This window comes from Nilaparvata lugens, chromosome 6, assembly GCF_014356525.2.
Source record: "Nilaparvata lugens isolate BPH chromosome 6, ASM1435652v1, whole genome shotgun sequence".
NCBI classification, from domain to species: Eukaryota; Metazoa; Arthropoda; class Insecta; order Hemiptera; family Delphacidae; genus Nilaparvata; species Nilaparvata lugens.
Genome location: NC_052509.1, coordinates 57726595 through 57741925, shown reverse-complemented (window position 1 = coordinate 57741925; position 15331 = coordinate 57726595). Strand labels below are relative to the sequence as shown.

Here is a 15331-nt window from a genome sequence, read left to right as displayed (position 1 = left end):
ATAAATGCATAACTCTTCATCTTGGATTGTTTATATGGGATCAGTAGTTGGTTTCAATTGAGAGGTGTTATTTACAGTGTCTCTTTTAATGTTGTGTCTCATTTTCTCCACTTTAGTCATATCCTACATGATATAGAAATAAAATGAAAATACCATATTAAGGTGCGTACAGATATACGCGCCGCGAACATGAGCAATTCACTTTTAATCAGCTGACTATATCTGTATTTTTACAGAAACGGTAAGATACAGATATAAAAAGCTTGGCATCAGCTGATTAAAATTGAATTGCTCATGTTCGCGGCGCGTATATCTGTACGCACCTTTATATTCACAATTAATTAATTCACTCACACTTAAGCTGTTGTCATACATGGGGAAATTCAGAACGCTTTTGTTTCAAATATAATTTCATAAAATACCATTTACAAATTTAAAATAATTTGGGAAATAAGTAGATATACAATAATTTATTATCCAAGGAAATTAACATTAGTAATTTTATTACCAATATTGGATTCTCTTAATTTAAATAAGCCTAAACTTGAAAACTCAAAAACTTGGTTGAAAATTGAAATATTCAATTAAAAGTTGATTGAAAAATGAAATATCCAATTAAAAGTTGATTGATTGCATTATACATGTAAAATGTTTGTTCACTCTGAATGTCAGCTCGTTAACATTCGATGTGCTCATTTAATTTTTCACAGTTTCATTCGAACAGTTTGAATAATCCTTCAGTAAGTTAATGGTTCTTTTTAAAAACTTTTCTCCAATATTGCCTCCTCGTCGATAATTAATCAGTTAAATTCTCTAGCATTAGACACCTCCATGATCTTATTTCGAAATGAAGTATACACTGTTTCTTCATAGATGAATAGTATAGGTTTATTTATCTTTATATTTTTGTAAATTTTCTTTACGGTTAATAGAAGCTCAAAATATTGTAATCCTTTAATCTCTGTGGTTTCTACAAGTTCAATTGTAATCATCAGTTGTGATCCTCTAATTTGTTGCCAAGTGCTAGAGTGGACCTTACTGTCCAAACTTCGCCATATCATCTAATAAGAAAGTCTTTCTATTCTGTAAAGCTGGGCGTAAACCGGTTATTGAATGAAAAAGACTAAGAAATTGTCAAAAACCACAGATTTATTGATACTTAGAAAGACCGGTTTCGGTTATTACACCATTGTCAATCTCTGATAAACTAAAACTAAATACAAGAGCAGCAGAATTTATACTAGTACGCGAGTACTGCTATTGGTGAAGGGCATGAACGCCTGTCATTGGCCCAGCTAGACAGTCTCCTCCCACTCAACGGTGTGACAAAATGGCGGCTTAAGCAAAGGAATCGCAATGATAACAAAATTTCTGGGCGGTTTTTATGCTCTTCTGTGCAATATTAGAAGTGTTGTTGGTTGCTATTGCCACATACTTTGGTATAACTTTCAATTTCAAGCATTGTCCTTTGAAGAAAATGCTCCTTTCTGCTACTCCATACTTGAGTTTCAATTTAAAATATAACTTCACTTGTTCATTTTGACTTGCTACTTTCATTTTTTGTGTAGTTGAGAAGTTGATATTGTGGTAATTATTCATATTGAATGAAAAAGACTAAGAAATTGTCAAAAACCAGAGATTTATTGATTATTAATTTTGGACACCTGTTTTCTTGGTTCTTATTTTGTACTGAAAGTAAATTTTGTTATCATGGCGATTCTGTTGCTTAAGCCGCCATTTTGTCACACCGTTGAGTGGGAGGAGACTGTCTAACTGGGCCAATGACAGGCGTTCATGCCCTTCACCAATAGCAGTACTCGCCTACTAGTATAAATTCTGCTGCTCTTGTATTTAGTTTTAGTTTATCAGAGATTGGCAATGGTGTAATAACCGAAACCGGTCTTTCTAAGTATCAATGAATCTGTGGTTTTTGAAAATTTCTTAGTCTTTTTCATTCAATATGAATAATTACCACAATATCAACTTCTGAACTACACAAAAAGTAAACCGGTTAGTCAAGACAAGACTAGTCACGTTTAGTCACAATACTTCACATAGTTGCTTATGAAGACATGTGTCTAATTGCAATGACTAATCAGTGTGTATTGCGTCATAAACAACAATGTGAAGTATTGTGACTAAACGTGTCTGATCATGTCTTAACTAACTGGTGTGCACCTAGGCTAATAAAATATTGTATTTGTTTGCCACATCGTCAAATGACAAAGCCATTCTGCTCTCCAGTCAACGTTTTATTAGCGCTCATAAAAAGTTCAAAAACGTGAAACAAGGGAACAATAGTTATTTGTATATCTAGAGTGAAAAGTACAACTTTTTCTCCCTGTGGGAAAAAGTTTGAAGCCTGAGGCGAAGCCGAGGGCAACAATTTTCCTGAGGGAGAAAATGTATTTTTCGCTCGTGATGTACACAATATTTTTCCTCCATCTACATTTTTTTATAGAAACTGCAAATAAAATCATTCTAATAACTTATGTATTGGTGACAATGATTCCTAACAACATAACCTAAATCTAAAACCTAAAAACCGGTCGTCTGATTGGCACTGCCGATTGCGCTATCTATCGGCAAAAGTTGTAACAATTATATCAGCTGAGCAGCTACCAAAAATGGCTGACTCCAGATCACACGGTTCAGATTTGAATTGCAGATCAAAAATATTTGTTGGCTGGTATTTTGAATAGAATAAAATATTTTAAAAATTGTATAAATTTTTATCGTCTACTAATATTAAGAATATAATAATTATCATACAAACATATATTTCATGAGTTAATCAAATTTCTGGTTGTGGTATTGAATTCAGTTGACTCAATGACAGACACCTCTATTATGCTTTCTCATCTGAGCTTAGACCTTCTAACCTATTACAATGTAAGTTTCAAAATAGAGATGCTCCCCATGTTATTTAAATGGAGTCACTTTTACTCCCTAGGGAGTTTTTCTGTTTTTTACTACCAAGAGCGAAAAAGTGACACTTTAGTATTAGGTTTCAGGGAGTAAAGTAAGTACTTTAGACAGTAGGTGGAGGAAAATTATATTTTTTGTGTAGATGAGAAGTTGATATTGTGGTAATTATTCATATTGAATGAAAAAGTCTAAGAAATTGTCAAAGAACCACAGATTTATTGATACTAGAAAGACCGGTTTCGGTTATTACACCATTGTCAATCTCTGATAAACTCTTTAAACTCTTTATCAGAGATTGACAATGGTGTAATAACCGAAACCGGTCTTTCTAAGTATCAATAAATCTGTGGTTTTGACAATTTCTTAGTCTTTTTCATTCAAAACAAATTATATGAATCTTATTGGAAATTTCTTCCGTTTTCCAACCATATCCTCATAATTAGATTTAGACTGATAGGTTTCTTGGTTATTGACGTTTACAAAAATATGGAAAAATCGATAAATCTTGAAAACTAAGGTCGATATGAGGAAATCTTACTGGACATCTTTTATTGCAAATTTCATGTAGAATCGATGTCATGTAGAGTCTTTTACTGTTGCACTTTTTGTGGGGCACTCTGTATAATATGTTGTTTTATAAATTATAAATCTATCGTGATAAATAAAATAGAATTATAGTACCCTTGAAAAATTAATAAAATATTAAAAAACATGGATACAAATTGTAATGCAACTACTAGTTTCGGTGATCACACCATCGTCAGGTTATAGAAATAAATACATCTGAATTCATACATCTTGATAAATAAATAAAAATATTTGTTGTTTGCAGTCATGGAAGCAGCTTTCAAGGTTCCAGAGGAATCTGATGAGTATGGTGACAGCTATAGGGATAGTGACGATCATTTACTATTGGTCGGTGTTGAAGCTTGGTGTTGAGCCTCTGGTCGAAATCGAGAAGAATGGTCTGGCAAGTGAGCCGGCACCAGTCTTGTCCAACGAGGAGCATCATCCTCAAGCTGATGCGCAGATTGCACAGCCTGATCATCCCCAGGTGAGTAACCTAAAACATTCACGACTGCATTTAGCTGGTAATCTAGAATATGAGAGCCGGTGAGAGGAAAAGTGGTGTAATCGGTTGAGTTCAAAGCCACTGATGGTGAGTGAACGATGAGATCGGTGAGTGAACGTGGCTCTGAACGATGTACTGTTTTGTCGTTGAACGATGCATAGACTCACATGCAGCGCTAGATTATTTGGAATTGAAATTGGCCATTAAGGGGACAGCCTGGAAGATCATTACATACTAAAGATCTTGAAGATTTTTGTGATCTATAATATTACAAAAAATATATATTATATAATATTTCGCGCTAAAATACCTCAATGGAACCTTTAATTTCAAGTAAGAGCTAGCATTGGGAAGGCAAATTTATTGTGCGTTTATACCTCTTCAAGATCTTTGGTCTAACTGATAAGAAAAAAAATACGTCATATCCGTTCGTTCACTGATCAGTTAATCGTACTTTTCCACCGATGGAAAAGAACGTAAATAGAGTAGCTGAACGTAAAAATACTTGGCTGAATATGAGGTTGTTTACAAATGATGGACTCTATTATAATGTATTTGAGAGCAGAGAAATGCATGATTACATAAATTCAATAACATTTAAAATATTTTACAAAGCATTTAAAACTACTCCAATCACCTGATGGTTTTCCATTTTAATTGATTACAATGAAATAGGTTAAGTTCTAGTTTTGTTTACAAAATGATCAACAAGCGAAACATCTGTCAGTCATGACTCATGAGCAACCGTTCAGCCACAGAATACACACAAAATGGAAGGTATCAATCTAACCATGATTTGAGTGCACCAAGACCACGACACATGACTGCATCATCTTGTTAGAAATTAAAGCTACAACTGCTGTATTACAATGCTAAACTTTCTTTCAAGATGGCGGATTATGGCGTCAAGATACTAGCCGACTTTCCAATCTGTGGTTCATCTGTGATCACTAATCTGTGATCAGGTTTTTTACTGAACGTAAAAAAACCGATGGAATTGATCAGTGGCTTTGAACTCAACCATTCGTACTTTTCCACTGATGGAAAAGAACGTAAATAGAGTAGCTGAACGTAAAAATACTTGGCTGAATATGAGGTTGTTTACAAATGATGGACTCTATTATAATGTATTTGAGAGCAGAGAAATGCATGATTACATAAATTCAATAACATTTAAAATATTTTGCAAAGCATTTAAAACTACTCCAATCACCTGATGGTTTTCCATTTTAATTGATTACTATGAAATAGGTTAAGTTCTAGTTTTGTTTACAAAACGATCAACAAGCGAAACATCTGTCAGTCATGACTCATGAGCAACCGTTCAGCCACAGAATACACACAAAATGGAAGGTATCAATCTAACCATGATTTGAGTGCACCAAGACCACGACACATGACTGCATCATCTTGTTAGAAATTAAAGCTACAACTGCTGTATTACAATGCTAAACTTTCTTTCAAGATGGCGGATTATGGCGTCAAGATACTAGCCGACCTTCCATTCTGTGGTTCATCTGTGATCACTAATCTGTGATCAGGTTTTTTACTGAACGTAAAAAAACCTGATGGAATTGATCAGTGGCTCTGAACTCAACCATTCGTACTTTTCCACTGATGGAAAAGAACGTAAATAGAGTAGCTGAACGTAAAAATACATGGCTGAATATGAGGTTGTTTACAAATGATGGACTCCATTATAATGTATTTGAGAGCAGAGAAATGCATGATTACATAAATTCATTAACATTTAAAATATTTTGCAAAGCATTTAAAACTACTCCAATCACCTGATGGTTTTCCATTTTAATTGATTACTATGAAATAGGTTAAGTTCTAGTTTTGTTTACAAAATGATCAACAAGGGAAACATATGTCAGTCATGACTCATAAGCAACCGTTCAGCCACAGAATACACACAAAATGGAAGGTATCAATCTAACCATGATTTGAGTGCACCAAGACCACGACACATGACTGCATCATCTTGTTAGAAATTAAAGCTACTGCTGTATTACAATGCTACACTTTCTTTCAAGATGGCGGATTATGGCGTCAAGATACTAGCCGACTTTCCAATCTGTGGTTCATCTGTGATCAGGTTTTTTACTGAACGTAAAAAAACCGATGGAATTGATCAGTGGCTTTGAACTCAACCAATGTTGTTAAAAAGTTGACATGCCTTTATATTATCCACTATGCCTTAAACGTATCAGCTGATCTGTTACATAGATATTTTCCACTGTCATCTGGATACCGTCATAAACGACTATGAGTTACTTCACTTTTCCATGTCACAGATTGACCCTTCAGGATTCAATTCAAGTCAATCAAAAATTGACTTCAAATTTTTGACTTACACCACTTTTCCTCTCATCGGCTCTGAGGCATCTATAAATGTTTGTATAAATTTCAGTGAAAACTAAAGTTTATTTATTGTGGTTTAAATAAACCACTGGAATTATAATGATAATGAACATCATGCACATTGCAAGCCGATTTTTGTTAGGCTAGGTATCCTAACAGTAGGAGTTCAACCACTTCCTTCTTCTCTGCCTCATGTATATCAAGAAAAATCAACAAAATTTGTTGACTCGGACTGATGTACATCACCATAACATCAGGCATCGAGTGAAGGTTATTTTTTTCTTTTGAGTTGGTATTCCGTTGAGGGTGTGTGTGTGTATGAGTATCTGTTTAGAAAAGTTGAGTCATTTTATTTACTGGGCCGGTTCCCGAGCTCGGGATCTATAAGTTCTGGACTTACAGGGTCTAGGACTAAAATAAGCTCTCGGGTCTAAATCGACTTTCTGAGTCACGATTTTATCTTCTAAACTCCGGAGTCTATCAAGTTCTCGACTTATTTGAGTCCAGGACTTTAACGCAGTAAACATGAGGGAAATTCACAATATTTTGCTGTTGTATTGTTGGCATTATAGCAAAACGAAAACAGCTGATTGCAGCGGGACAATTCAAATGAGCATGCTCTCCAAACTATTTTGTAAAAATACGTTTCGTTTTCTTTGTAGGCCTATTCAAAGCAAAACCTTTGAAAGGTGAATGAATAAACATTTCATTTTACGTTATATGCTATATTATTGATCATTGATCCTAACCAGTGAATTTGGAATAAACATTTCATTAGGCTATTGACGAGTTTGAAAACGTATTTGTTTTGAAAAAAAACTGGATTAATAATTTATTATTGTTATATTATTATTATTATTATTATTATTAATTTCTTGAATATGACATTTATCAAGAACATTCAGATGGATTATAAATTCCAAGGCAATCCATGTATTATTTTGCTTGAACATTTTTAGGTTATGTCACAGACGTAAAATGAGGTTAGTTTTATACGCATAATTCTGATACAATTTTATAAATTATAAACTATAAATTATGAATTTAGATGGACTAATCCAAATAATTTAGGTATTCCATGACATCTATTTGGCTTTTTATCTACTCCAAAACAATAACTGAATTGTGTTTGTTCAGTTAAGTCTAGAACTTGAATTTAAACCCTACCCCAGTCGAGGGTTTAAAATCACGCTGTTTTAAGTCCTGGACTTGACGATTTTTGATAAATCCTTAACTCGGAAAGAGGCGAGAATCTAATTCAAGTCCTGGACTTTTAAGCCCTCAAATCCTTAACTCGGAAAGAGGCGAGAATCTAATTCAAGTCCTGGCCTTTTAAGCCCTTTACTCAGAAAGCGAAATTATAAACTCCAGGGTCTAACGTGATCTCTAAACTCCAGAGTCTATTGAAGTCCTCGGACTACGTTAACGCTCTGACTCGGAAAGCCAATTTTCTGACTCCAGAGTTTAAAGCCAGTTAAAGTCTAGAACTTAGCTAAATCCCGAGCTCGGAAACCGGCCCTTAGTGCCGGTTGCACAACAGCCGGTTAAAATTTAACCGTGATTAATTCCACGAGAACCAATCAGAGATGCTGTCTTTTCAAAACGCCTTCTCTGATTGGTTCTCGTGAAATTAATCACGGTTAAAATTTAACCGGCTGTTGTGCAACCGGGCCACAGTATTCTTATTTCTATTCAGGTATTCCATGACATCTATTTGGCTTTTTATCTACTCCAGCTTGGCTTTTAATTCTGTATCATTCAACATATAGGTTCTACTCTTTGTTTCTAGAAGGTCATCCCATCTACATATCTATTATCTGTTCTGAATACGTTAAATTTTCATCTGTTTCCATTATAATGTAGTGTTAGTATGCAATGGTGTGGGTCTTGCAAGCAGTCGTTAGGTCATGTCAAAGGCCCTGAAATTGTTCAGTTGCGACCTGAAAACTCTGACACCAGATCTGAGCCAGCCAGGTCACTTACTTGATATTTATTTTTTGTGCAGGATAATGAGAACAACGCAGTGATGGAAGACTGGGTGGGGCAGGTTGCACCCCCTGAGGACCCCCCCAACCGAGGGGTGGAGTTCCCCCCGCCCTCCACCGATCGCCAGAAAGCGGTGGTTGATGCGTTCATGCATGCATGGAACGGATATCGCAAGTTCGCCTGGGGTCACGATCATCTCAAGCCGGTGTCGGGCTCTTTCAAGGACTGGTTCCATCTCGGCCTCTCCATTACTGATTCTCTTGACACCATCTACATCATGGGCTTGAAAGAAGGTAATAAACCATAGTTGTTCGCAATTCTATTTCTATAAAATTTCTGTGACCTCAGGGCTGGGAAAACTAGATGTAGTTTAATATTATTTAATTGACGTATCATACACTGTTAGAGCTATGCTCATCGGGGGAGTCCGATCTCACTAGGCATCAAACCTGCAATCTATGTAGAAATATATACAGTTTCATATGACAAAATAATAATAAAAATAATACGTTTTTTTAATATTCCTAAATAGAAAAAGGTGTCATTTTGCTTAATAGCAAATGCCACCTTCATACCCAGTAAAATGGAGACAAAACACACATGATGATAATAATAATAATAATATAAAATGATATTGAAGTCTGACAAACCTTCACGAACTATTTAGAAATTTCGAATGTCACCGTCTGATCAAAATGGGTTTTCACCTGTTGTCTACATTAATAAATGAAATAAATTAATTAAATTATGTCTATAATGAATAAATTAAATTATGCTTAGGAGAATTTTACGTGCAATAGAACGGCTTCAGCCTTTGTATATTGCAACTGTCAAAGTGATATATCCAGAGCATGGAAGTGTTCTATTCAAAAGTATAAAAAAGTTTTTAATGTCTCCATTAAAAAATAAATTAAATTATAATCATTGAATAAAAGTTTTATTCTGTACACGACCATGGTTTCGTGACCACACCGGTCACATTTTCAAGTTGACTAAAGCTAAAAGGTTAAGGTAAACATTGAATATGAATTGGTAACCTTTTAGCTTTAGTCAACTTGAAAATGTGACCGGTGTGGTCACGAGACCATGGTCGTGTACCGAATAAAACTGTGTAGAATTTGACAACATATGTGTGATTTTATTCAATTATGGAACGGTTCTACAATATTGACAATGACTCCGTTGGATTTTTTGTAATCATTGATTTGCTCACATGTACTGTCGTTGGACAAAGGAGATATACACCTCTTTCAAATTTCGCTTCATTGCTAATTTGCTTGTAATATGTCGGTGATTCTCATGTTAGATCAAATAAGCGTATTTGAAAGAGACATGATTTTTTGTTTTATCCCACTCAAGTTCATAGAACAAGCACAAGACTTGACAACACCTAGCTAACTGCCAACACAACATGACATACGCTCGTTTGAGTTTCTGTTTCCCAAGTTTATAATGGGGTGAATTATGTTGAGTGTCTGCTTAGGGCCAAAACATAGCGGAGTGGTGAAGGTAGAGGGTATCGTAGAAGATAGCTGATAGCTAACACATCTCCAGTAAAACGCATTGTAAATCTGAAATACCTACAAAATACGTAAAGTAATTCTCCAAAACCATAAGTGCTCCAAAAACCGGAAAACTACAAATTTGGTTTTCAAGTACAAGTTTTCCATTGTGAAATACTGTACAACGTGTGCTTCATTAGCGTTGGATTTCTGTTGTCATAACATTTTTTAATTAATTTGTGTACTTTGTTTGTTCCAGAATTTGAAGAAGCAAAAGGCTGGGTTCGAGATAGCCTCAAGTTCAACACCTACCACGAAGTCAACCTATTTGAAGTTACCATACGCGTTCTTGGTGGACTCTTGAGTGCTTACCATCTGTCTGGCGATCGAATGTTTTTAGAAAAGGCTGTAAGTGATTATCCAGTCCCATATTAAAGCCCCATCAAGATAACTTGATTAAATATATTGTATAGCGATCAAGCAGTTACTGAAACGTTTTTGACCGTCTTTATTGTAAAGTTTATAGGTTAGGGATTAAGGAATCGATTTCAAAGCTTGTGAAGAAACTGAATCCGAAATAGTTACAATGAAGAACTGTGTCTACCACCAATTAACTGCTTTGACTACAAAATTGTTTCAATGTTTATTTATGTAGAAGAATTGCAGTATACAGTCGAAACTCATATTAATTTGCAACTGAGCAAAATTATCCGATTTCCCAGCATTAATTTAGAAAAGAAATTTAGATATGTATGATTGTTGAAATCACACAATTCACAATTATTATGGTAAACAATTGTTAAAGTACCAGAACTTCATTATTAATGTTTTGTTACTTTCCTTGCCCTACTACCATAAATTTAATTTATGGTAAGGAAAGTATTGCTTTTCAAAAAAAATTAAGGTACCCCAATTTCAAGTTTTCTATACGTTTCAAGGTCCCCTGAGTCCAAAAACATGATTTTTGGGTATTGGTCTGTGTGTGTATGTGTGTGTGTGTGTATGTGTGTGTGTGTGTGTGTGTGTGTGTGTGTGTGTGTGTGTGTGTGTGTGTGTGTGTGTGTGTGTATGTATGTGTGTGTGTATGTGTGTATGTCTGTGAACACGATAACTCCATTCCTAATCAACCGATTGACTTGAAATTTTAAACTCTGGGTCCTTATACCATGAGGATCTGACAATAAGAAATTCAATAAAATTGAATTCAAAATGGCGGAAAAAATTGCGGATAATTACTAAAAAACCACGTTTTTCACGGTTTTCTCGAAAACGGCTCTAACGATTTTCCTCAAATTTTTACCATGGATAGCTATTTATAAGCCCTATCAACTGACATGAGTCTCATTTCTGAGAAAATTGCAGGAGCTCCGTAATATACTTGAGAAAAATGGCGGATAATTACTAAAAAACCATGTTTTTCACGATTTTCTCAAAATAACTTGACCGATTTTTTTCAAATTCATACTCTGTATAGCTATTTATCAGCTCTATTAACTGGCATGAGTCTCCTTTCTGGGAAACTAATGGGGGGTCCACCCCATCCTTGAGAAATGGACTTTGTAACCTCCTTCTCGTGCATGAGGTAGGTAGGTAGAGCAGTTCATAAAAAGAACACATAGTCAAGATATTTCATCTGTAGAACAGCTGTTTTGACGACTTTAAAAAATCATCGAATTTCACAATTCACACAAAGGAAAAAGTACTCTGAAAACAATTATATATACACATATACAAAAGTCTGATCGTAGTTTCAAATATGAGCAAGGAAAGTTGTGTGAGTGTACCACACCAGATTTTTATTTTCATTTGATTACTGTTTCAATGTGGTTCTTGACGGATATAAAATATTGATGGAATTTTGTAATGAGCTTTGTTTCATCTACAATATGTGAGCTCTTCAAAGAATAATTAGTTTACATTCAAACAAAAACTTGTGTTTAAAACTTTCTATTAAAAATATTGGAACAAAATATGGTGGGCGATTTGGTTTCGTGGTTGCGCTGATAAGCTGTCGATAAGATAAGTTAAGCTCTATTCGCCTGCTACTTTAAAAAGTAGAAAGTAGAATATTTGAAATGTTCTGTACCAAAAATTTAATCTTTAGGCGCTCATATCTGATCAGAAAAAAAAAATTCCTGATAAAACTTTTTCATTTTGATAGCTTGATGATATACAAATCGAAAAACTTTGAAAAATATCACGAGTAGAAAGTTTATTTTTAGCCTTTGCACAGCCTTAAGGTTGACCACTTCAAGAGCCAAACTCTTTTAAAGACCATTTATGAGTTTAAAATAGTTTCCTGATGGTTCAAGTATCGATACCCACCTAAGGCTGTAGGCCACTCATCTCATATCATAATCCGTCTCATTACCCACGCACAAGCCTAGAGCTCATGTGGGCATCACCCTTAGCGGAAGGTAGCTTTTATTAAAGTAAGGCTGGGCGTACACCGGTTAGTCAAGACAAGACATGACCAGACACGTTTAGGGCCGTTTGCACAGTATAGAATGCTAAACTTGATTTAGTTAATCCAGTTTAAGTTAATCTGAAAGTTTAAACTTGAATTGGTTTTCTCAGTGCATTTACTAATCCAGTTTAAGTTGAACCAGTTTAGCGTCAAGTTGGTAATAGAATGTCATCGTTTATAATATCAGGAAGGCTGATTTTTACAGGAAATTTGTTATTTGTTTACAAAACATCAGTGAATTGAGGTTATGTAGCTACTATTAGCCTCGTTCAAAATCCACAGAGCTGTAATCTGTACGGTAATAAAAGTGAAAAACATCAAGAAATTCTTCAAAAAATGATGAAATGCTATATTACTATTAGAAACAAACTTATATTTAGTTGGCATCAAAAAATATATTCTAGAATGTATTGTTGTTATGAAAATCTACTTAAATCTACTAGGGTCTTCCTCGTTTATTAGAAAACTCTCAAAAGCAAAATATCTCAGTAATGTGTTATTAAAAACATGTTTTCTAATCAAAGACCACTGATAAAAATTGTCTTATTTTCTATCAAGTGGTTTATTTAATTAAATAGTACTAAATTGGCACTTGCTTTACTCAAGCAAAACCGTTAAAAAATTCTGTATCATCCCAGAAATTTAAATGATTCGTTTTTTGCCCAATTTTTCTCAGTTCCAAAATTTCTTCGCAGTCATCTTTATCAATCGCATTAAAAACTTCTATCAATTCCTCCATTATAATCATTTTTACATTCAAATGATGATTCACTATAGCCCAAATAATTATTATCGTCTACAGAAGCATTAAAACCAACCGTCGAAAAATGATTTACTATTAGCCTGTTTACCCATCAAATCTTACAGATGTATAGTTAATCCAAATTATTTGGTTTAAACCTCCTGCTTTGGAGGTTTAAACTTTCCCAGAGTTTAAACTCAATACAGAGTTTTAACTTATACTGTCCTAACGGAATTCTAGTTTAAACCAAAAAAATCCAAATTTGGTTTAAGCTTTAGCTTAAACTTACACTGTGCAAACGGCCCTTAGTCACAATCCTGCACATAGTTGCTTATGAATACATGTCTAATTGCAATGACTAATCAGTGTGGGTTTCCTCATAAACAACTATGTGAAGTATTGTGCCTAAACGTGTCTGATCATGTCTTGTCTTGACTAACTGGTGTGCACCTAGCCTTAGATACTACTGACTAATGTATTAATACCATTTTAACGGCATCCTGTGTTTGATTTGCAGACCGACCTGGGTGAGCGACTCTTGCCTTGTTTCACGAAATCACCGTCTGGCATTCCCTACTCGGACATCAACCTGGCCTCACAGTCGGCCCATTCCCCCAAATGGAGTCCTGACAGTAGTACCTCTGAGGTCACCACCCTCCAACTCGAGTTCAGAGATCTCAGTCGATCCACGCACGAATCAAAGTTCGAGGTTTGTTAGAATAGAATATTTTTGTTATTCAACACAGCAAAATGACAACACACCAATCAATCAGAGAAGGCCTCCCGTGTTGAAATTTAACAGACTTGTACAACTGGGAGTCTGGGACTAATGCCCGGTTGCAGAGTCGTTATACAAAGTCAAACATAGAGACATAGTTTAAAATCACTCACATAAATGGTTGGTCGTTGCACAGTCGTTTGTGGAAGCCCATTTAGCTATATCTCGAATTAGCATCACACATAGGTCACACTGCAGCTCTATTCACTTTTTTCTGTACATGCTTCTATCCAACCAATGTCTTGACATCGGGGGAAGTTTCAATCGACATCACTGTGAACAGACCTAAAAGACCTCACATAAAATTGATAAACCATATGGCGGCTCTTGGCTTTTGGCGAGATTTCTCACCATATTAATTATTTGGTGCCATAACGATTTGAAGCTTATTAACAACTTGAAAAAAACATAGGGAGAGAATAGTTATTTGTGCAACTAGTGCGCAAAGTGACAGTTTGCTGCACCGAAAGAAACGTTTACGCCCGAGCTGTAGGCGAGGGCGGAATGGTTTGTTGAGTGCAGCAGAGGAACTTTGCGCACGTATTTCACATTAAGTTTTTCCTACAGTTACCATTGAATATGAAAAGTGGGTAATTATGGGTAAAATTGCCTGAAATGCATCAAATGTTTTTCTGTGTAATTTTATTATTGATAAAAACCTTAATTTATTGTCAAATTGAATAAAAATGTTGTCCTTGGTTATAATATCTAAATAATAATTTGCGCGTTGTGCTTCGTTGCTCACTATAGCAGCCACAGCAGTCACTGTTACCAACTTCATTTTGATTTTGCTGCACTGTTGCTCCATATAACCTACTAAGTATTTTGCGTTGCCATGTTGCAAATCTGGAGTGCAGAAAAATGTTTTCGCCACACTTGGATGTAATGAGCTGGTTTACGTGCGTCATATGGTGGCCGAAAGTGATTGTTTTCCGACCAGGCCGGTAAAACTTTACGGCCCTAGGGCTGTAAAATGACCTTGAATAACAGCTGATTCTGATTTGATATGAACGGGTTTACAAAATAGTTTATGAAACAGAATCAGTTTATGCTTCTAGAATTGAATAAAGTATTTTGCAATAAGATACTATCATTTCATTTGGATGAATGAAATACAAATAAGATATTATAAACTACTCAAATTCAATTTTCAGAGTATAATAGAATCTAACCTCAAACCTCATAGTACTGCGTTTATCACAAAACCTGGTGGATAGTTTTGGAACTACTTGGGCAATATCCATGGTGCTGAACGTTTTAACAAATAGTTATTAAACAGAATCAGTTTATGCTTCTAGAATTGAATAAAGTATTCTGCAGTAATATACTATCATTTTATTTGGATGAATGAAATAGAGGTAAGATATCTTCTTCTATATAATAAGAGAGAGTGGGGTTGTGTTTGTTCGCATCAAAACATGTCAACTTGTGGATTGCATACCGGAAAAACGGGAATGATTTAGATCTCCAAATTTTGAACATAGATTCT

General features: G+C 35.0%; 1 protein-coding gene across 3 annotated transcripts in view; it reads left to right on the top strand.

The window, feature by feature from the left end:
* The window catches only part of LOC111052078 (endoplasmic reticulum mannosyl-oligosaccharide 1,2-alpha-mannosidase), a 70472-nt gene that overhangs the window by 7023 nt on the left and 48118 nt on the right, over nt 1-15331 (top strand). For 2 of the 3 annotated variants that reach the window (XM_039431527.1, XM_039431528.1), the window contains exons 3-6: nt 3761-3982; nt 8373-8646; nt 10115-10263; nt 13582-13773. In XM_039431527.1, coding sequence (XP_039287461.1) covers nt 3761-3982; nt 8373-8646; nt 10115-10263; nt 13582-13773 — 837 coding nt within the window. Of the gene's footprint in view, nt 1-791; nt 853-3760; nt 3983-8372; nt 8647-10114; nt 10264-13581; nt 13774-15331 lie in introns of those variants that run through there. The other variant, XM_039431529.1, reaches the window with a different exon arrangement.